This window comes from Mastomys coucha, unplaced genomic scaffold, assembly GCF_008632895.1.
Source record: "Mastomys coucha isolate ucsf_1 unplaced genomic scaffold, UCSF_Mcou_1 pScaffold22, whole genome shotgun sequence".
Classification (NCBI taxonomy): Eukaryota; Metazoa; Chordata; class Mammalia; order Rodentia; family Muridae; genus Mastomys; species Mastomys coucha.
In genome coordinates, this window is record NW_022196905.1 from 232,430,081 (window position 1) to 232,453,808 (window position 23,728).

The 23,728-nt window shown below is 44.1% G+C and overlaps 1 protein-coding gene and 1 long non-coding RNA gene across 2 annotated transcripts in view; one reads left to right on the forward strand and one right to left on the reverse strand.

Annotated features, from left to right (window-relative positions):
• Nucleotides 1–10,437, reverse strand: part of Bbs2 (Bardet-Biedl syndrome 2) — a 38,611-nt gene extending 28,174 nt beyond the window's left edge. The window contains exons 1-2 of the mRNA XM_031340901.1: nucleotides 9,879–10,437; nucleotides 393–620 (exon numbers count right to left, since the gene is read on the reverse strand). Of these exons, the coding sequence (XP_031196761.1) occupies nucleotides 393–620; nucleotides 9,879–9,995 (345 nt within the window). The 5' untranslated portion in view covers nucleotides 9,996–10,437. The remainder of the gene's footprint in view (nucleotides 1–392; nucleotides 621–9,878) is intronic.
• Nucleotides 10,438–12,411: 1,974 nt separating this feature from the next.
• LOC116067952 lies at nucleotides 12,412–21,777 on the forward strand. Its single transcript, XR_004109372.1, has 3 exons — nucleotides 12,412–12,646; nucleotides 17,030–17,264; nucleotides 21,707–21,777. It is a non-coding gene; the product is annotated as an uncharacterized LOC116067952 (long non-coding RNA).
• Nucleotides 21,778–23,728: the final 1,951 nt, after the last annotated feature.

Below are 23,728 nucleotides of genomic sequence, written 5' to 3' on the forward strand. Positions count from 1 at the left end.
AGGACCTCCATCAAGCTTTGAGGCTTTAATGCAAGGCCACAGAAGAACTGTTTGCTAGATTCCTAAAAGACCTGGACAGATGGTGTCACAGATACACATGTTGTCACCCCATGTTTAACAATGAAAACCCCACAAGTAGGCTACAAATGACCTAATCAGAAGTGAACCTGAGTTCTTTCCTGCTTGCCTACTACAACAACTAACATCTTCAAACACAGTGACAAGGCTGGAACAGCAGCTCAGTGACAGAACCCTTGTATGCACACCTAAGGCTCTGAGTTCAACCCCCAACACCGCCACCTTCTTGTCTGACTAAAACAAACAAGCAAAAAACAAGACCGTGGGCATTAAGGAGCAATGGGGCCTCGAAGGCTAAAGTAGGGTATACTTGCCTCTCTGTAGAACAAATCTGAATTATTGTAGATGTCGTAAGCCAAAAGACTGGTCTGGGTCCCTACTAAAAGAGTATCATAGCCAAGCTCAGGGTTCAGGACTCCCGCACCCAGGCAGCTGACCGTCTGGTTAATGTTGAGCAGAGAGACATCAGATTCCAGAGGGCTCTGGAACACTCTGGATGTACTGAACTGCTGGCTCCGGTTGTGAGGATTATGAATAAAAACCTGAAAAACAAAACAGTTAGAGTCTCTAAAACATCCAAAAATGCCAAATTCACATCTTACTTTTTACATTTTTAAAATATTAAAAAATGAGCCGGGCAGTGGTGACACACGCTTTTAATCCCAGCACTTGGGAGGCAGAGACAGGCGGATTTCTGAATTCAAAGCCAGCCTGGTCAACAGAGTGAGTTCCAGGACAGACAGGGCTACACAGAGAAACCCTGTCTCAGAAAAACCAAAAAAATAAAAATAAAAAATAAATAAAAATAACAATTAAAAATTAAAAAATGGTTAGAAAATACCAATAACAAGAAATCACCTTAATCTATAGAGCTTAAGATATTCATGCAAGGCTAGACCTGGTGGTACACACCTTTGATCCCAGCACTCAAGAGGCAGAGGCAGTCAGATCTCTGTGAGTTTGAGGCTAGTCTGGTCCCTATATAAGTGAGTTCCAGAACAGCCAGGACTCGTAGAGAGACCCTGTCTCAAACAAACAAAAACTAAGAAAAGATACACATATGCAGTTCTATGTTAGTCAACTTTCAACCTTTGTGGATTATGGAAATCCAATGGTTCTTAGCCCTGCAGTGGAAGTGAGGAGCAAGCTCTAACCGTTGCTTATGAGGAGGCACACGTGCTCTCTACCAGAACCGTGCAAGCAAGCCCATGGACCTGTTCCTAGTGTTAGGCACAGGAAGCTGACCCAAGCTTCAGGGCTGATGCTATATAGCACATGATTTCGGGAGCCAGAATAAGCACTTCCTCAGTATCTTCTACTCCAGCCCCAAATAAATTCCCTTTCCAACCCTTAAAATGGTCTATGAGTTGAATGTGTTTTACAAGCTTAAAATGTGTCATATAAATCAAATTCTTGAAGGTTGTTTTAGTCTACACTAGTAAGACCAAGAATTAAAATTAGCCCCAAGCTCAGAAACTCAGCAGTTTTAAGTATCTGTGAGCATCATAAACACAGTCACCTGAGTGACTTCACGCAGCACTCGACTTCCCTGAGTTTCGCCTGGGAAAATGGAGTTAAATCGGTAAATGGCTTCCCAGGTGCTATGACACTGCTCTCAAGATAGAGACCTGGGGTGGGGTGGAGTGTCTTAAATATCAGAATGGTCTGTTGCTTCTCAGGAGCTGCAGTAAAAGAGGGATGTACAGCATTGGAGAAACTGCTTAAGATTTTCCTTTTGCTAATGTGTATGCTTCTGTGCCTGTATGTACACGTGTGTGAGGGCAAAAGAAGGTATGGGTCCCCTAGAGTTACAGATGATGATGTCGTGCTGAAACCAAACTCCAGTTTTCTGCAAAAGCAGTGAAATTATTAACCCCTGAGTTACCTCTTCAGCTCCCTCAGTGAAAAAAATTTTTAGTATCTTGAGACAGGATTTCCCTGTATAGCCCTGGCTATCCCGGGACTCATGTGAACTAAACTGGCCTCGAACTCAGAGATCAGCCTACCTCTGCCTCCCAAGTGCTGGAATTAAAGGTATTCACAATTATGCCCAGTGATTTTATTATCTTAAAACAAACAAACAAACAAAACTTTAAGGGATAATCACGACAGAAGGAGGAATAAGAAACACTAAACTGGAAATCCCTGGGTCCTCATTTTAAATGTTTCATTCCCTTAGGATAAATACTGTATTAATTTTAAACTATAACCTATGCAAATTAGTTTAAGAAAAAAAAAACATTGTAGAAAAAAGTGGGGCCAGCAAGATCACTGAGCAGTTAGAGAGCTGCTCTTAGGAAGGCTGCATTTGATCCCAAGGACCCGCATGGTAGAAGGAGAGAACTGACTCCCACAGAGAACTGGCGTCCTCTGACCTCCAGACACACACTATGGCACCGTGGACACAGTCACATACACAAATTCATTAATTTATAACATATTCAAGGGTGCTGGAGAGAGGGCTCAGAAGTTAAAGAGCACAGACGGCTCTTCCAGAAGTCCTGAGTTCAATTCCCAGCAACCACATGGTGGCTCATAATCATCTATAATGAGATCTGGTGCCCTTTTCTGGTGTATAGGCATACATGCAGGCAAAACACTGTATATGTACTAAATAAATCAATCTTAAAATAAAATATATTCAAAAGAACTAACCAGAAAACGTGCGCAGCAAAAGAATACTGTTTGATGCTCTTGTCTGTGTGATATTTTACAAGCTCTTATAAACACTAAACTTGATCGGATTTACTTATGCTCTAAAGGGGTAAGTCCTGCCTGATTGCGAGTCAAAGGGCTGAAACAAGCAGCCTGGTATGACCAGACCATGAATGGCAGGAGTCGCCACATCACACTTCATTTTGTAATAGTTCTGAACAAAGGGATTCTTAAAGTCTTCTAGAAATTAGACACTGAGAAGAACAGGAAGGGAAGTAACTCGTGTGTCCCAGAGTCTGGAATGGAAGAGTCAAGTTATGCCAAAAGCAACAAGAAGTGCCAGGGTCAGACTGCTCCTGGCCCCATGTCTCCATACTGAAAGAATCCCTAGAGAGACTTACAAACAGACTACTGCTTCCAAAGGAATAGCTGTGGATGACAGGGCATTGTCCTAACTAAGTAAGACACTGACTCCCCAGCTCTACAGTTGGAGAAAAAATGTCCCCAAGAGAAAATTCAGTGTTCGTCTTTCAAGATAGCACTTTCTATTACTTCAAAAATAAAATTAAGGTGATCCAAACTTAAAAAAAGACTGTATGTTTTCCCTCATATGTGGATCCTAGCTTATATATATGTATATATACATATGTGTGTGTGTGTGTATATATATATATATATATATATTTTTTTAAGCAGGTACAAGTGGGTGTAGTCTAAAATTTAGAAAGAAGACTAACTGAAAATATTAGGCTATAAGAAAAGGCAGAATAAGGTAAAAAGACACAGTCATGAAACAGAATATGCATATTTCTCCTAGTTTCAATTCCATTAAAGTGTGTGTGTCCATTGTGTGTGTGTATGTGTGTATGTGTGTTAGTGTATGTAAGAGACAGAGAGAAAGAGAGAGAGAATCTGTGAATTCAACTTTCTATGTACTGAAATTAGCAAGAATCTTTTTTTTTTTTTTTGGTTTTTCGAGACAGGGTTCTTCTGTGTAGCCCTGGCTGTCCTGGCACTCACTCTGTAGACCAGGCTGGCCTCGAACTCAGAAATCCGCCTGCCTCTGCCTCCCAAGTGCTAGGATTATAGGCGTGTGCCACCACCGCCCGGCCAAGAATCATTTTTTTACATTCAAAATAATCCACCATGTCCATCTTCTGACACCATGATGGGACTTGCTCTGAGTCCACAGCCATCAGTGCAGCAGGAACTAGATGTGACAAGTCACTCAGTACATCTCTTACAATGACCCAGCTAGAAAAAAATCTTTTTTGGTTAGGTTTTTGTCATTGTAACCTGAAACTTTTCCTTTTTTACTTCTATTTAGAGCTATATCAGACCATTCTATTATAGTGTTATTTCATATGTAAACTGTACTGCTACACATAAAGTATGTTTTAAAAACAAACAAAACAGGGGCTGGCGAGATGGCTCAGCGGGTCAGAGCACTAATTGCTCTTCTGAAGGTCCTGAGTTCGGATCCCAGCAACCACATAGTGGCTCACAACCACCCGTGAAGAGATCTGATGCCCTCTTCTGGTGCGTCTGAAGACAGCTAGAGTGAATTACGCCGGAGCGAGCAGCAGAGCTCCTGAGTTCAATTCCCAGCAGCCACATACATGATAGCTCACGGCCATCTGTACAGCTACAGTATACTCATACCCATAAAATAAATAAAATAATCTTTAAACAAACAAACAAACAAAACAAAGGCACTTTTAGCTACTGCTGAAGACAATCCTTACATATGCCGTCCACGTGAAGCTGAGCTGCTGCCTCATGAGAGGCTTCACCCCACTGACTGGCGTTCATGCTAACGCAAAGTCTTCCGCCTGGTACCAGAGGAGGGAACCATGAACCTAGCCACAAACCCTGAGAGGGGCCAAGATGACCCACCTGCAACATCACATGCCAGTGCAATAGTGAGGCAAATGCTGAAGCAGCAACCCACCTCTGACTGAATTTAAGATCCATTCCATGGGAATTATCACCCACTATTCCCTCTTTTTTCTCTATCCTCCAGCCCAGCAAGACGCCCAAAGGCCAAGGGGAAGAGAGGAAAAAGGTGGCCCCAGGGCCCCTGCCATCGTCAAGAAACAGGAGGCCAAAAAGGTGGTCAATCTTTTGTTTGAGAAAAGGCCCAAGAACTTCAGCATTGGGCAGGACATCCAGCCCAAAAGAAATCTAACACGCTTTGTCAAATGGCCCTGCTACATCAGGTTGCAGCAGCAAAGAGCCATCCTCTATAAGCGGCTCAAAGTACCTCCTGCCATTAACCAGTTCACCCAGGCCCTGAACAGGCAAACAGCTACTCAGCTGCTTAAGCTTGCCCACAAGTACTGGCCAGAGACAAAGCAAGAGAAGAAGCAAAGGCTACTGGCCCGTGCTGAGAAGCTGCCAGCAAAGGGGATGTCTCACCTAAGAGACCACCTGTCTTCAAGCAGAAGTCAATACAGTCACCACCTTGGTGGAGAACAAGGCGGCTCAGCTAGTGGTGAATGCCCATGATATAGACCCCATTGAGCTGGTGGTTTTCCTGCCTGCCCTGTGTTGAAAGACGGGGGTGCCCTACTGCATCATCAAGGGAAAGGCTAGGCGGGGGCGCCCAGTCCACAGGAAGACATGCACCACTATTCCTTCACACAGGTTAACTTGGAACACAAGGTGCTCTGGCCAAGCTGGTGGAAGCTATTAGGACCAATTATAATGACAGATTGGACGAGATCCACCGCCACTGGGGAGGCAATGTCCTGGGTTCCAAGTCTGTGGGTCACATTACCAAGTGGAAAAGGCAAAGGCTAAAGAACTCGCCACTAAACTACGTTATATGTACACTAAGTTTTCTGTACATAAATATAATTACAAAATTAAATATATACATAAAGATCCATTCTACAGAATGAGACCCACATCTGACACTGCTCAAGTGGCCAAATGCTCGAGACTGGATAGGTCATGGGCCTAAGGGAAAATCAAGTACTATTGTGACTTCTTCAGACACAACAGGGCTGATGCGTATATGAATTCACAGAGACTGTGGCAGCATGCAGAGAGCCTACACAAATTCAAGCCAGATGGGGTCTCAATGCTAAGAGTGGTATGGAGCCATGGGCTTCCACCCCTACCCAAGAAGCTATCTGCAACTGATACCCACTTGTAAAAAAAAAAGTTTTCTCCAATGGAGTCTCACTGGGTATACTTACTACATCTCAGGGTAGAACCCATGTCTAGGAGTAGGTGCCAACACAAAATAATATTTTTTTGATCAATGATATTTTTGTTGATTTTTTTTTTTTTTTTTTTTTTGCTCATCCTGCTTTCTTTAGGCTTTTCCCCTTGTTTATTTGGGGGCCCGTGTTTGGGCTTTTTGATTGTTTTTTAAGGAGAGGGGAGGAGGGTATGGAATTGGTTAGGTAGAGAGGTAAAGGGATCTGTGAGGTGTTGGGGGAGAGGAAAACTGTGATCAGAAATATAGCATGAAATTTTTTTTCAATAAGTAAAACATCCTTTCAGGCTGAGGCCCAGTCCGCTTCCAGACGTGCAGCAGCAGTGAGAAGCGCAGGCTCCAGCTTCACCTGGGAATCCTGCTCTGCTTTCATCCTCTTTGCAGTGCCGAGGACTGACCTTCCTAGCCTTGACGATGCTAGGCAAGCACCCTACCATTTTCATTTTTGAGACAGTGTCTTGCTCTATACAACCCAAGCCAATCTTCTACTCAAAGCCCTGCCTCTGCTTACTGAGGAGCTAAGAACACAGGCCTGGGTTGGCAGACATGACTGCAGTGTGTTTTGGGGGATTCTGCTAGTTTGTTTGTTTGTTTGTTTGTTTGCTCTGTGTTTTTTGTTTGGTTCATTAGTTTTGGTTTTGGCCTCCACCTTTTGATGATCCTCCTGTCTCTGCCTTCAAGTATACTGGCACAAGCCACCACACCCAGCTGCAATGTGTCCTTAAAGACTCTGTTTGCCTTTTATATGGATGATAAAATGTTACCAATTTTTAAAACTTTACACTGGCCATGGCATGTGTATGGAGGTCAAAGGACAGTCTGTGGATCTCACTCTCTCATCCTAAGATGTGATCAAAGCTCTGCCTGCTGAGCCACTCCACCAGTGAACCAGGTGTTTTTTTTCTTGGTTTTTTGGTTCTTGTCTGACCAGATGAGAAGACCAGTATGACTGATCCAGTAGGGCTTCCCCAGTCTAGGCCTAGATAAGATTGCACAGATGCTAGAAGCTTCCAGGACTAGACCTGGGTTAGCTAATGGAGACAAGGATTCTTGGAGAGGACAATTACACCAGGCAAATTCAGGCTTTTACACCAGTCCTTCTGCTCGGCAATATTAACTCGATCGCGGCACCTCTGTCTGCTCTCGTACTCGGGCTACTCCAGCACAACTACTGGATGTTGTGGCTTCCTGATTTGATGATGCTTTGCTACTGGTTTGATGATGCTCATCTGCTGCTTCTATCTGATCTGCTTGCTATCCACTAATTTTTCCTTTACCTTTGCTTGCTACATGTTTCAATTTACTCTTTTCAATCTGAACGTTCACTTATCACACATCATTCTCTTTTCCATTCAGACCAAAAACAAGACAAACGACAAGAAAAACATGGCTAACAAGGCTCCTGGCTGCCTGGTGGCCTCAGCCCTTCAGCTCTGGCCCCACAGTCTGTGTTCTGGATCATACACAAGACCTTTGCACTTGCTGATCCTCCTGCAGTTAGCCCACATATCTACAGGCTTGTTTTTTATTTCCTTTAAACCTCTGAACAAATGCTACCAGAGGTCTTTCTGACTACCTTTTCAACCAGCAAGACCCATCAATCCGAATACTATTCTTTTCTCTTAAGACCATACATAGTGGGCAGTGGTGGCGCATGCCTTTAATCCCAGCACTTGGGAGGCAGAGGCAGGCAGATTTCTGACACTACAGAGTTCCAGGACAGCCAGGGCTACACAGAGAAACCCTGTCTCAAAAAAAGAACACACATAGTATGTGTATAATTTAAATGTACGTATCAGTGTATCTATACCATATACAGTATTCATATCCTAACACATATTTTAACATGATATATCATGTACATATCACATACACACTCTGCTTACTATCTGGTACTCTCTCAAATGTAAGCTCTAGAGGCAAAACTTCACTTACCACAGTACCAAGGTGTCCAGCACAGGATTACGCCTTCAACTGGGGGTTAAGGAAACACCAGTGGGCTCTCTTTAGCCTGTTATATTGCTGCAGTGCTCCATTCTATGAACATGTATATGCACATATGCATATGTGGATGTGAATTTCTTTTGGATGTTTGTCAGTGCCTGGGGTGGGGGCAGCTCAGGAGGCTGAACCGACGGTGCTGGGTATGTTAGGCAAGCATTCTACCACTGAGTGACATCATCAGCCTTCTTAATAGTATTATTTGAGTGTGCATGTGTACGTGTGTGTGTGTGTGCGCGCGCACGTGTGTTTGTGTGTGTGTGTGCGCGTGTGTGTGTGCATGTGTGTGTGTGTGTGTGTGCATGTGTGTGTGTGTGTGTGTGTACAGGCTCTATAGTACACAAGTGAAGGTCAAATGACAACACCTTACTGGAGTCAGATCTCTCTCCAGGACAGAACTCAGGTCATCAGGCTTGGCAGTAGGTGCCTTTATCCAATAAGAATCAGTGGATAAAGAACTCCCTTCTTCTAAATTTTTAATTTTGAGACAGGGTCTTCCTATGTCGCCCAGGCTAGCTTTGAACTTATGATCCCAATCTCTTGAATAGATGAAACAACAAGGGTGTAGCACCACATCAGGCTTGTTAGTGCCTCTTAATTGATAGCATCACATACCAGGACTAATACTCAAAACTTCATTCTATCAGTTTATGAAATCATAACCCACTTAAATAAATCATTCTGTTCCTATGTGACCCTAGACAGCATATAAGGTACCATACAACACACATGGAAGAGTCTTGAAAACTCCTTACACAAATGTCATTGTGTAGTTGGCATCCCTGCTGGGCCTAACAACAAGCATTCAATCTCACTTTCACAACTTTTTTTTTTCCCAAACTGGATCTTGATCTGTAGCCCAAGTTGACCTCAAACTGGTGGCAAACCTCTTGCCTCCTGGCCTCTTGCACTGGGATTACAGGTATGAGCTACCACATATAGCTTCCTTTCCAGAACTTTCTCATTGAGCAATCTCAGACACTAAATTGAACCTCTTTGAACTGTTTCTACTCAGTAAAGTGGGAATAGCAAAAAGAAATTAACAGCCACTAACTGTTAATTAGTGACTATTCCCCATAATCCTCTTATGTTGTTATTTGTTCAATACTGAAGGTTATGAGATTAGTAAAGCAGGAGTCCTCTACACCTATGCCTCATTAGTATTTGTGGCCTCATAGCAATGATGCTGAGAGAATTAATATAGAAGGCTTGGTACCTGTTAGAAATTTTATTTTTGAAGTCACTATAGTCCTTGAATTTTGTGCATGCATCCATCAATACACAGGGCCTTGATGTGCTTTGTCTGTGGTCTTTCTACATGCTTTCTAAAAAGTATCAACCTCATTTTATCGCTGAATCCCAAAAAAATCTAGCATGGAAAAAAAAAGCGTTAAATGTAAAGGTGAATGTTGAATGATCTTCTATCTGTGACCCTGACACCTTTCCCAGTATGTGGCTCATAATAACCATTTAATGAATACTTAAGTTATGGGGGAAAGATCGGAAGGTACGTGATCAAGAACCAAAACTACGATCTGAATTTAACATTGGGGTTGTAGTCTCCACCCCACCCCCTTCCTCTACTGTAAAGAGGTAAATGTGGAAGAGACTCCAGGAGGCAGCCAAGCAGAGGCCCTATGCATGCATCTGGACTCCGCAATCGCTACTAATCCTGGACAAGCTCTCCTTCTTCTTGAGACTTCTTTTCCCTAAACTCTTGATCTGTCCTCAATACTGTCCAACACTGAGAACCTGGTGATAAAAAATGTCACTATTATGAACTGTTCTTTGAAACCCCATATTGATAGGACTGAGGCCAAGGACAGTAGCGACCTGTTGCCAGGCAATGCGGGCTGGGGGCGGGGCAGCGTGAGGGGCGGGATCTGGAGGAGGCAGGAGTTCGGGAGGGAGCGGTTACCTTGCCCGCTTGGGTGGCGGCCGCCAAGCACGGGTGAGTCCCGTCGTAGCGCCCTATGGCCACCATGCGGGGGCTGATTTTGTGGCGCAGTTTCAAGGTGAACACGGGCAGCAGCATGATGGCGCCAGCTAAGGGCGGAAGACAGACGCCCGACGCAGGCGCAAGGAAGGTAGCTTGGCCGGCCGGTTGCCTAGCAGCGGATGAGGAGTGCGAGGTAAATACAAGCGGGACTGCGGGACGCCTCAGGCCCGGCGCCGGAAGCGCAGGCTGGAGCGCGACCAGCGTCGCCGGCTCTCTCTACGCCTGCGCGAATCCTCCCAGCGACAGAGCTACGCAGCTTCTGCGACTGCGCAGTGGCATCCTGCCTGCTTGGACCGCTTTCTTTGTCTGTCCTCGGGCTGCTGCTGTAAATTAGTGTTAGATGCAACCCTTCCTTAGAGTCTGGAATGACGGTGTCTGAGCCAGTACCTCCCCAGGATTCTCTATAGCACGTCAGCCAAACTGCATCCCGTACACACCACACACTATGTCACCCACTCATTCGTTCAAGAACTAAGGCCATAGCCGGCGGATAGTTGAGTGGGTGAAGATGCTTGATGCCAACCCTGATGACCCGAGTTCGAAGCAGAAAACCATCTCCAAGGGCATGCACACGCACAATAAAAAATAAATTTAAAAAAAGTAATATTAAAAACAAACAAACAACAAAAAAAAAAAAACAAAGGCGCACGCCTTTAATCCCAGCACTTGGAAGGCAGAGGCAGGTGGATTTCTGAGTTTGAGGCCAGCCTGGTCTACAGAGTGAGTTCCAGGACAGCCAGGGCTATACAGAGAAACTTTGTCTCGAAAAACAACAAAACAAAACAAAACAAAACAAACAAAATCCAAAACTAATGTTAAAGTGCCTACTGTGTGTTAGCATCAGGGCCTCCAAAGCCTGTGGTGTTGCATGGGCGCCTCACAGTCCTGTTGCCAGGGCAACAGCCGCCATATTCCCAGAATCCATTGGGCTCACCTCTCATCTTTACCTTTGGCCACTACATCAAAACACACACACACACACACACACACACACACACACACACGGAACATTCCTCCCTCCCTCTCTCCCTCCTCTTTCCACTACTGCCCCCCCTCCCTCTCAATTAAACCTCTTACACGTGGAACTGTTTGGGCCTAGTGTGGTATGTTCTGACTCGACATCACTGTGTCCCTTACTTTAGCTGTTATGCCCAAGCAAACGGCAATAGTAACCTGAAAATAACAATCTCCTCAAAATAAAAATAAAGAATTTATATGTAAATAGTTTAGGCAGTAAATGTAGAGCAGGAGAGAAAGATGCAAAGTTGAGAGACATGAGAAAGGAAAGAGTACTTCTCCCCTGAGTTCAGTTAAGGCACTCCATCAGCAGAGTCAAGAATTCCAGCACAGAACTGACAAGATGGCTCAGCTAGTAAGAGCACTGACTGCTCTTCAGAAGGCCCTGAGTTCAAATCCCAGAAACCACATGGTGCCTCACAACCACTGATAATGGGATCTGACACCCTCTTCTGGCACATCTGAAGACAACTAAAGTGTACTTATGTATAATAATAAATAAATCTTTGGGCCAGAGCAAGCAGGAACTGAGAGAGTGGAGTTGACCGGAGCGAGCAGAGGTCCTAAAATTTCAATTCCCAACACCCACATGAAGGCTCACAACCATCTGTACAGCTGCAGTGTACCCATATACATAAAATAAATAAATAAATCTTTTTTTTAAAGAATTCCAGCACAACTAGCATTTGCTATGAAAGTTGCTTAGACAAAGACAACATGCCCTTTACATAAAGAGACTTCAACTAAGAATGTTGAAAAAGCAGAGAATCTTGCTTAAGTACTAAACATATATGGATGGCCTTTCTCCTTTGCCAGCTGTAAACCTGTAATTTGCTAGGGACCTCACAAGAAACCCTACTTAAATAAATGATGTGACTTAACCCTTTACATCCTTGTGACATGTGGATTTATCTTACCAAATTGAAAATTCTACTCAAAGCACGAGTGAAGTCACCTTATAATCTCATTCATCAAAAAGAGAGGAAAGAAGGAAGGGTAAACATGGGGGGAGGGGACAACGACGACTACATGATGACACAAGGAGGATAGAGGAAATGGAACTAGCAGGTGAGAAGGATCAGCCACACTGAGTATGTAGGAAAATGTCATAAAAGACCTGCTATTTTGTAAGCTAATGTTTAAAGTAAAACAAAAGAGAGAAAGAAGGTGGGGACAGGATTCCTAACAGCCCATTGAGATATAGTGAGAGCCACTGTAACTGATAAGATCCTTAAGTGGGTCGCTCCCTTTTGAACTCCACATCCAAGCTCTTGCCTATGTATTATTCTTTCCCTGAGCACCTATCCTCTCTATTAAACTCCTCCCTAACCCCCTGCTATGCTTAAATCTATGGTTATATTATATTTATTATGTATGTTATATGATGTGTGTATGTGTGTGTGTAAAACAACATTATGTGTTCTAGGACCAAACTCATGTCATTAGCCGTGTGTCTTTAACCTGCTGAGCCATCTTGATGACCAAAATCTCAGTAAACTTCAACTCTGTTTCAATCTGTCTGGCCCTGGAATTCTTTGCTGCAATGAAATCAAGAATCCTGTTGTCACTTGAATGGAGGTCTCTGGAAAGAAGTGCCCAGTGCTTGGGCTGCTGCAGGTGGCAGAGTGGAGCTGTGTCTCTAGCCCACACCTCACTGCTGGTGGCAAAAGGTAACCCTCTTTGGAGAAGAGTCTTTACAGATGTAAGTTAAAGAGCTTGAAATGAGGTCGTCCTGGATTAGAGTGGCCCCTAATTCTAATGATATGTATCCTTTTAAGAGGGAAGAGAAGATGGAAGAGCCATAGGCACTAATTGAAGATGTTACTCGAAACCAAAGAGTGCCTAAAGGCTCCCGAAGCTTGGAATTCTTCCCTAGAATGTTCAGAGGAAACAGTCTCCCTCCCTATTAACATCATCATTTCAGACTTCTGGCTACAGATGTGGGTGGGGGTAATCTTGTTTTAAGCTATAAATGTTTGACAGTGGGGAACTGCTTGTGAGCTACAGAGATATAGTTTTTAAATACAAGCATGCAAAATTAAAAAGTTGCAACCAACCATTCATTCTGCACCTATTTTTAAGAGCCTACTGTGTGCCTGACAGTCTTCCAGAGAATAGATAGTAATAACAGACAAATCTCTTCTCTCCTAGAACTGGCCAAAAGTAGTCAGAGAGAACAAGAAATGCACAGCTGGTAGGGTAGGCACCTTAGGGAAGGTGAGGAGAAGGGTTGACAAAGGGTGAGAGGAAACCATGTTTAATAAGGTGATAGGGAAGAGAAATTCCTGAGAAAATGACATCCAAGCAAAGAATTAAAGTAAGTGGAGAAGTCAGCTACCAGGGAGAAGTTTCCAGAATGTGGAAGTGCTAAAGCCAGGAGAGCTCATTCTAGCTGCCTTCTGGAATAGGCATTCACCAATGACAAATGAGATGAGCAGGCACTGCCATAGGAGACTGGGGAGCAGGCACAGGCAGGGGGTGGGGGAAATCAGGAGGATGTCAGCCTGGAAGACAAATTGACAGCTGCTAGGAGCAAAAGAACAGCTGGAAGGCACTACAGTGAGTGCTGGTAGATGAGCCTACACTCCCCTCGATGTTTGCATTTTATAGCATTGTACAAATGGGTATTTTTTTTTCCCCAAGTCTGTTGATACGACTGTGGCTAATTGCAATCTCCTTTGAGGATAATGTCAAAAGATTCATTCTTAGTGACTTGGTGGAATTCAAGACCCAAGCCTTGGCCCTCCCAGACTAATAGCCCATGCTTCTGAGTTCCACCAGCACTTTCTCACACTGTCCCTACTCCCTATAAATCACCTGCAGACTCCCAAAGACCAGAAGCATCTTCCTTACTAGCCAGCTAATGAAAAGTGCACTGAATCTGTTCTTCCGAATCAGAACTTACTTCATTCTGTGTAATCCTTTATGTTTAGCTCAAGGGCTGCACTTCCACAACCCCCCACTCCCCCAGGTCACTGAAGTCATTGATCTATGTTAATTTCTGACGAGTTTGATAGGTCAACTCTGCCGGGAGCAACTTGAAAAGAACAGATCTCTGGTGAACATTTATTGAAGGTCTGCTTGTTCCAGACAGAGATATGGTGGCAAGCAAGGAAGGCAGAAACTGTCTCCCATGGATCATAAGTCCTATGGGACTTGGGGAATAGCAGACATTAAACATGAAAACAAATAAGGCCATTTTATCTGACCATAAGGCTGATCAGTGTGCTAGGACTTGGGAAAAACCCCTCAGAACAAGTGGCATTAGGATTACATATTAAACTTATAATGGAAAAGTGACATCTCTGAGAAGGTGTAAAAGAAGGTCATTCCAGATAGATGGGACAACACAAACAAAAGGCCAGGATGGGCAAGGTTAAGGATACGACTGGAGCCCCACTGTGTGAGACCAGGAGATGTCAGCCAGGCCACGATGCACTTGTGGGCTACACCCAGCTTGCGAGTTCCTCTTTATTGTTCAGACAAGCCCATGCCCACTAAATTTCCAGCAAGACTGGGCTTGGATACCGTCCACTTGACTGAGCCAGACTTCATCTGTGCACTCCCCTGGTGGTCTCTGACTTGGCAATTGCTCTTCCTAGTGGGATATTAAAATCCTCAGCATTTATTGACCATTATCTGAGAGCCATCCTAAGTACTTTGTATGGATCACTTGGCTTAATCCCACCATAACCCAGTGATGTAGGTACTGTTTTCGTGTTTCATAGATGACAAAATCTTCCCATTGTCACCATGTCACTTTATGCATCTTCAATTGGTTCCCAATTTCCAACCACAGCCTGAGCTCTCTGACTGATTACAGGACATCATCAAAGCTGGGAAAAGCTGGACCACTAATCTCTGTAGCCTCAATTTTTTTCTCTTGCTTCAAACCCCATTCCTTCTCTTGCTGTTTCAAGCCTCTGACCATAGCACACTTCTTCCTGGAATGTCTTTCCTCTCATCTATAACCCATCTCTGGGACTCAAGTTGAATATCACCAGAGAGTCCTGATCCCCTTGGTCATTGTCACTCACACACTTTGTGGCTCTCTGGCATCGGATCTCCAGCAGTCATGCCCTTTGTCATGTTGAGGGTATCTGAGTTTCTGGAACAGTCTTCCTTGGGATCAACAATGATCAGCCAGGAAGATAGGCAGGATACCACTTTCCCTGCCAAGCACTGAGCCAGGCAGAGAACTTAGAGGCTTTCCTCTGAAGACAAAGTGGACTCTCCTGCTAACCATCCTCAAGTCTTCTCAGCCTCTTGTAACTCCTTCAGGAATCAGAGGCTCTTCGGAGGAGATGCTTGTCATCCCAGGTCAGTGACAGCCCTGGACTTGAAATCCTAGGACTTTTATAGTAAACAGGGGGATACTGGGTTGTAAGGGAGTCAACACTAGATAGCATATCAGCCCATGAACCTCAGTAGCTTCAGACCTTATATTCCTCCATCAGCCACTAGCTAGGACTTGAGCCTGTTATTTTGCCCTAATACTCTCACTATACAGGTCTAGCTGTCCTGAAACTCACTCTGTAGACCATGCTGGCCTCAAACTCACAGATATCTGCCTGCCTCTGCCTCCCAAGTGCTCAGATTAAAGACCTGTGCCACTAAGGCTGCCTCTGATCCTCGGCCTTATTGGCCCTTCTCTGTTTTGCCAAGTGCTAACACACACTATTAAGTCACTGACTCTCACGGCCTCTCTTGAAACGAGGCACTGGTATTAACCCCAGGTCACACAGGAAGAATTGGAGTCTTGGATGTTTTATGATGTAAGCCCAAAGCCACACAGTTTAGAACTGTTACAGCAAACCCAGGCAGACAGGCTCCAGAGCCTGCGAGTACCTAAGGGCCACACATGCAGACTCCAGATGTGAACTTTACCCCAGTGCTGTCATCTAAAAAGAAAAAAGGATGGGTAACAATGCCATGTGTATGGAGTGTCACAAGACTCAGATGAACTACTAAAGCTTGTCCTGATTGGTTTTGTTTGTTTGTTTGGTTTTGTCAACTTGGCAAAAGCTAGAGTCATCTGGGAAGACAGAACCTTAGTTGAGAAATCATCTCCATCAAATTGGCAGGTAGGCAAGCCTAGGGGGATGTTTTCTTGATTAATGATTGATGTTGGAAGGCTCAGCCTGCTGTGGGTGGAGCCACCCCTGGGCAAGTAAATGGTCCAGGGTTGTAGAGAGCAAGGCAGTAAGCAGCACTCCTCTGTGGTTCCTGTCTCTGCTGCTGCTTGAGCGTCTTCTGCCCCTGATTTCCCTCAATGATGCACTATGATCAAAACACAGGCAGGGGATCCTGAGTGGCATATGAAAGCAGGCTGAGCAAACCATGAGAGCCATCCAGGAGTCCATATAAACCAAGCAGACCCTTTCATTTCCAAGATGCTTTTGGTCATGGTCTTTATTACAGCTAAGAAAGCAAACTAAAATGGTGCTTAAGCTAAATGTCTGGTGCTTCATAGGGGCTCCAGAGTTACTAATATTATCTAAGAGCCTGAGCTATCTGGGGCTGACCAGGGTGTCCATGGTAATGAGTGCAGCATCTTTTTTCTTTTCCCCTTTTAGTAGATGGTGTTGTACCACTATCCAGCCCTGGGTTAGGAAAGCTAGTCTAGCTAGTCTAGCTAGTCAAGTTCTACTTGGCAAGACCAGGACCAAAATATTAGCTCTTGACTAATGGGAAAGAGCAGGAGAGGAGGCCTTAGGCAGCTCCTGGTCCTGGTCCTTGCCTTGAGTTTTCAAAGCATCTCCACTAGAGGGTGTGTGTGTGTAAAAAAACAGACTTGGGATTCAGGCAAAGGGGAGGCAGGGTGAGAGTTCCAGCAAGACAGGATGCTTCTGACAGTAGCAAAGCTTACTTCTCAAGGCCTGATGGGGGCTGGAGAGAGATGCTGAAACTCACGGAGTGTATTCTGAAGAAGGCCGGCTGGACAAAGACTGTTATTTTGCTTTGGTCTTTGAGATAGGATCTTGCTATATAGTCCATCTAGCCTTGAACTCGTAGCAATTTTCTTGCCTCTGTCTCCCCTTAACTCCATACAGCCCGTGTGTAAAGAAGCAGAGCTTTAGGTGTCCCCAAACTCTTCAAGATGACTGACCATGGGGATATCTCTGCAATTCATGGATGGAAAGAGCCCAGGAAGCTACTGGAGAAGAGCAAGTTGCCCTAGACCAATCACTGTGGCTGTCCTATCTTCGGGAGAAGCCCTCACTGGTGTCCCAGCCCCCAGTCTCCTCTTCTAGAAGTCTTTGTGTTATGTCTGCTATGAGCCACAAGGTGAGGCTGATGACGTTGGTCTCCTCTCAGCTCATTTCACACACGCATACATACACACACACACACACACACACAAAGACATGAAACATGTAAGTTTAGTATCACGAGCTTGTCACAGAAAACATGGTTGTCCTCTAGCCAGTGGTCAGGGAGGAGCCACTTATAAGAATAACAGCTAGAATTTGCTCATCAGCACCGTGTGCCAGACTGCTAACATTCATGCTTGTATTATCTCATCTAATCTTCAATCCTGTGAGGTAAGTAACATTATTACTTCTAGTTTTCCAGATGGAGAAAATAATGCCAGTCTTAGATCCTTCCAAGTTCACCCATCCCAGACACACTACAGACCTGGTAAGGATCACCACTCACATTGGTATTAGGTATGCCTATCCTCCACCTCAGAAACCTATCAGAACCAGGAAGATCTAGAAGTCACAGATAACAGGGGACCTTGTGGTAAATGTCAACGCTTTTGTCCACACTCCTGGTGGCCTCTTATAGAACAGTCTCTGACACTTCCTAAAAAGCTACACATCCCAATATCCAGAGTCCAATATTCTTTCAAAGATCATGTGAGCCTCCTCTAAGGGCTCTTGATCTAGGGTCCACAACATTCAAGAAATGCTTAAAGGCAGACTACATGAGAAACAAGTTAAAGTAGAATTAGTGCTGCAAACTCCAGTATACCCAGCACAGGGAAGGAATTGTCTCTAAAGCTCCCCAACTACAAGGTTTTGAACTTGTGTTTCTGATCACACCATCTCCATCTGCCTCTCCAAACCCATTCCCTCCGTCCTTTCCTTCTTCCCTCTCTCCCTCTCTCCTTTGTCCTAGCTTGTACCCTGGGAAGCTGACAGGACCAATATGGTCCCTGAGGCTCCCCTGCTCTGCCAGACCAGAGCATGGGAGGACAGGAAGGTCAGAGCTCTGGTAGCTCCCTTGATTCTGGGCATAACTTTGGCAGACCTGTCTGCGCTCGTCCATCTCCAGCTTTAATTTAACTCCCAGGAGCACTCTCTCAGTCCCAGCTGTAGCTTTCACTGGGTCCCATGAGGCCACTTCCAGCTCTCATTCCTTGGGGCTTAGGGATGGTGACTGCTCCCTTCTGTGCAACTACCTGATACCTCTTCATTCCTGAGTCCAGCCTAGCCTGCTTGTGCTGCTGTAGATGGTCATCCTATTGACCAGTAGCAGTTCACTCCAAACAGACCACTTCAGCATGAGGATCATTTTGAGCTGAATGCAACTGAGAAAAAACAATTGTAAGAAAAACTTTATAGTAGATAGAGCATAGCAGGACACACCTACGGTCCCAGCACAGGGAGGAACTGTTATAAGTTCGAGGGCAGTCTGGTCTCCAGTTACATACAGGCCAGCTAGTAAGATCCTGTGACAAATTTTAAGAAGAACCATAATAATCAGCTCTTTTACAAGATCTTACCGTGGGAGGAAATTGGGTAAGGCCTATGGTCTTACAACTGAATGTTAGTTAATTCATGTGCTGGTTAGTTCTTATAGTCAACCTGACAGAACCTAGAATAGCAGTTCTCAACCTGTGAAACCCCTTCAAAGATTGCATATCAAATATTTACATTACGATTCATAACAGTAGCAAAATTACAGTTATGAAGTAGCAATGAAATAATTTTATGCTTGAGCTCACTACAACATGAAGAACTGTACTAAAGGGTCATACTATTAGAAGGTTGAGAACCACTGCTCTAGAGTCTTCCAGGAAGAAAGACCCTCAACTGAGAGATTGCACAGATCAGATCCGCCTATGGTGGTTTCTTTTCTTTTCTTTTCTTTTTTTTCATTTGCTGATTGATGTAGGAGGGTCCTGCCAACTATGGGCAGTGTCAACCTCCTGGTGGTCTTGGGTTGCTTTAGAAAGCTGCCTGAGTTCAAGTCAAAGGGAGCAAGGCAATAAGCAGCCTTCTCCCTCTGTGATTTCTGCTTCTGCATCAACTTCCTGCCTTGAGTTCCTTCCATTGCTTCCTTCAAGGATGGTCTCTAAACTGTAAGATGAGATTAAGTCCTTTACTCCCAAGTTACTTATATGGTTTTGCAGCAGAAAAAGCAAATTTGAATAATCTACATTTAACTCAAAATAAATTTAATTTTTAAAAGTTAAAACAAGAATAGGAATATAGTTCGGTGCTAAAGCACTTGCATGGGTTAAATCCTAAGGTTGTTTTTGTTTTTTTGTTTTTGGTTTTTTGTTTTTAAATAACAATTAAAAGTTCAAAGGTCGGGCCAGAGCAAGTGGGGCCGGAGCGAGCAGGCCGGCAGAGGTCCTGAGTTCAATTCCCAGCAGCCACACACATGATGGCTCACGGCTACAGTGTACTCATACACATAAAATAAATCTTTAAAAAAAAAGTTCAAAAGTCAAAACAAACAAGGGGCCCAAGCATGATGGCACATGCCTTTGATCTGGTACTTCAGGCAAAGGCAGGCAGATCTCAGAACATTCTAGGTCAGCCTGGCCTACATAGTGGAATTCCAGGACAGCCAGGCCACCAGACCTATGTAGAGAGACTGTGCCTTGGTTTAAAAAAAAAAAAAGAGGAAAAGCATGAAGAGTACCAAGAGGAAAATACAGAAGGCCAGACATGAGAGGTGCACACCTACAATGCTAGCACTTGGCAGGTGAAGGCAGGAAGTTCAGGCGTTCAAGATAATATTTAGCTATACAGTGAGTTCAAGGTCAGCCTGGGCTACTTAGGCCCTGTCATGATAGATACATTCATAGATAGATAGATAGATAGATAGATAGATAGATAGATAGATAGATAGATAGATAGATGGGTATGATAGATATGATAAACAGAGAGATGAGTGGAGGTGGCTAAGGAAGGAACGTGACTTTAAGATCAGCATGCAGAGGAGGAAGGAGAGAATTCGGATGCTTATGTGGCTGTCACTAAGCTGCTATGTATTCAGAATGTAGATATGAAGCTGCCTTCTTTTTCCACATGAGCATTTAGAACTCACAGCCATAGAACTGTGACAGAGATGCTTGAGGTAAGAGGGTGAAAAGCAAAGCATACTTGTAGTACAGCATTCTGCCTGCACTGTCTGGAGGAGCCTTAAAGATGCCCTTTGGGGACTGGAAAGAGACAGCTCATTGGTTAAAAAGCACTGGCTGCTCTTCCAGAGGACCAGGGCTCAATTCCCAACACCCACATGGTAGCTCACAACTATCTGTAACTCCAGGTACAGATGACCTGATGCTCTCTTCTGACCTCTGTGGGCACTGCATGCATGTGGTGCACAGACACACACTATATGCAGGCAACACACACACACACACACATACACACACACTATTTTAAAAAATAAATAATGGCTGAAGACATGACTCAGCAGTTGAAAGCACGTTTTGCTCTCCCAGAGGATCTGGTTTTGATTCCCAGAACTCACATGGTTGCTCACGACAGTATGTATGTGACTCTAGTGATAGGGGATATGCACTGGTGCTTCATGTATCACCTGGTACACATATAGTACACACACATATATGCAAGCAACACACCCATACACATAAAATAAATATCAATAAAAAATCTTTAAAAATAAGTAAATATTGAAGATGAACTCTCCAACATGCTAGCAATGGGTCTTGTAGCTGTTGAAAAAATTGGAATGTGAGTGATTCATATTTATACCAGCTGCAAGTATAAAATAAACTCTGTGTTTTTCTTGTTGTTTGATTTTGAGACAGGGTCCCTGCTGTCCTGGAACTCATTATGTAGACCTGTCTGACCTCTAACTCATAGAGATTTGCCTGCTTCTGCCTCCCATGTGTTGAGGTCAAAGGTTTGTGACATTACCATGCCCAGAACACTCTGCTTTCAAACAAGTGGTATGAAAAAGAATCTAAACCGGGTGTAGTGGCCCATGCACTTGGAAAGCTAAAGGAAGAGTATCCCAAGTTTAAGAGGGGTAGAAGGGAGGGAAGGGGAGAAGGAGAAAAGAATGAGAGAGAGAGAGAGAGAGAGAGGGAGAGAAAGAGAGAGAAAGACAGAGAGAGAGAGATCTATCTCAAAAACCAAAAGAAGCAACAAGAAAAAGTTAAGATAGAAATCCTCAAGAGCAAATAAATAAATGTTAATATTTACTAAGGAGACCAATGAATTATCAGAGTATTTTTACTTTGAGCATTTACATCAACACATAAGTACATTGTTATTTAAATCATCTTAAAATTGTCTTTAATCCCAGAACCCAGGAGGCAGACACAAATGATCTCTGAGAAATGAGAGACAGCCTGATCTACACAAGTTCCAAGACAGCACGGGCTACATAGTGAGATCCTGTCTCAAAAAAAAAAAAAAAACTGTATTAAATATAAGCAAATAGTGTAAAGGACCCGAATGCAGTCCCTCTGTGCCCTACAAGAATAGTGCTTAACTTTTCCACTTTTTATTGTGCAGCTGCATGTCATGGCTTGGTTCCATGGGGTGTCCCAATGAAAAATACAGACTTCCCAAGGCTGAAAATTGACAGACACCATTTCAACCAAGTAATCGAGGTTAATGTTCCTAGGGGTAAGTCATGATCAACATGATGATCACTACCACAGAGCCTGCCTGGGCAGGATGAGTCAAGAGACTTATTCGGGAAAGAAGAGAAAGAAGAGAGGCCATGGGAGACCTGATGCCACAGGGTGGGAAATGCACTTCATTTCTCTGATGTTTTTCTCACAAGACCCAGAACATGTCATATCACATAAACTCAAACAGATGGACTCATGGCTAAATGCCTGACCAGTATTCATCAAAGACTCCAAGATCATAAAAACAAAAGAAAAAGACTGAGAGACTGTCCCAGATGGAAGGAGGCCAGGAGGCTTGGCTACTCAGCGTGATTCTAGTTCAGAAGACTGCCTTAGGGTCAGTAAGAAAGCTGGGAACTCTGGTAGAGCTTAGCATGTGGTCAATGTCACTGTACCAGTGTCAATTTCTGAGTGACAAAAAATAGGCCATATGAAAGATGGTGGGTAAGCAAGCTGCAGGAACCTGCAGCTAGAAAATGTGTGTGGTAACTGGGACCGAAGAGCTGAGGGAAAAGGGTGTGAAGGCATCTGAGTTCCTCTTCACTTCTCTAGTCACGCTAGAGATCAAACCCAAGGCTTAAACACTGTAGGCAAGCATCTACCATTGAGCTACACCCTGGAACTGTCCTTGGCTACTTTGTGGGTTCTTCTTCCTTCCACCCTTCTCCACCTTTTTTCTTCCACCCTTCCAACCCCCTAACACTAGATATGAGAGGAAAAAAGGCTAGAAGGGAAAGAAAAGAGCTCCGTAAATAAAGTCAGAGTCCCGCCCGAAAGGGGCCCATGCTATCATTTGACTACTTCCTGCTGATTAGAGGTGTTGAGTTCCTTGGGGCAAGTTTGATCTTCACCATGTGGACATCTAATTTCTTCTTGTTGTTTCTTCTTTTCCCACAACAACCCACCTCTGGGGCTATAACATTTATATAGCCTCTGGAAAAAAAATCCCCCAAATTCCAAATATTACAGAATCGCAGAAACTGTCTGCAGTTGGCAGAATCACACTCCTGCCAGAGCACAAGGCAAATCATAGTCAACTGTTGTGAGCAAGCTGAAGCAGCCCCATATACCATCCCTGAGATTAAAACAAAAACATATTTCTGTGTTTTTTTTTTTTAAAGAAACCAAAATTCCAAAATTGTCACTACACCTTCCAGAAGGAACTTTTAGGAGATGATAATGTTACATCTGGGCCTGGTGGCACACAGCTACAACACGAGCTCTTGAGGGGATGAGACAGGAATAGTGGCAGAGTATTGTGTGTTCAAGGCCAGCTTCTGCTATATTTTGAGACCATATCTCACAAACACACAATAAAAAGAAGGTAGAAGGAAGATCAAGAGCTATATAGTAGGTTAGAGGTCAGTCTGGGCTACATAAGCTCATGTCCAAAAGGAAGAAAGATTATATATTTTAAATGTGGTTGTCAATATTCATTAAACAAAGCCCAGTGTGGTAGCAAACATCCATAGTTCTCAGGCAAGGTTTTTATGCCACCATGTAGTTCTCTTGTATCTACAATCCTCTACTGACAGCTATCTGCAAGCCAGGCCCCTAAATATCAGTCAGAGAACATGCAGGCATACTCATCAGAGAGGCCTGTATGCCCAGGCTCTTTCTCTCACATCTCCTGCTTTGTCACGCTCAGCCTGAGGCATGGTCTACTGAACCCTTCATTGAAATTTACAAAGGAGATGCTACGGATTGCCCTGCTGAGCAGCAGGAGTGGTGCCTCTTGCTTTTCTGTTTGTTTTCAAGGTCAAGAGATATAAGAACAAGCTTAGAACTCAGGACAAAGAGTAAGTCAGAGCCTGGTGCAGTACTGGGCATGTGTGAGGGCCAAAAAGTTTCATTTGGCTGGTTTGGGCATTTGAGTCTCTCTCTGTAGCCCAGACTGCCC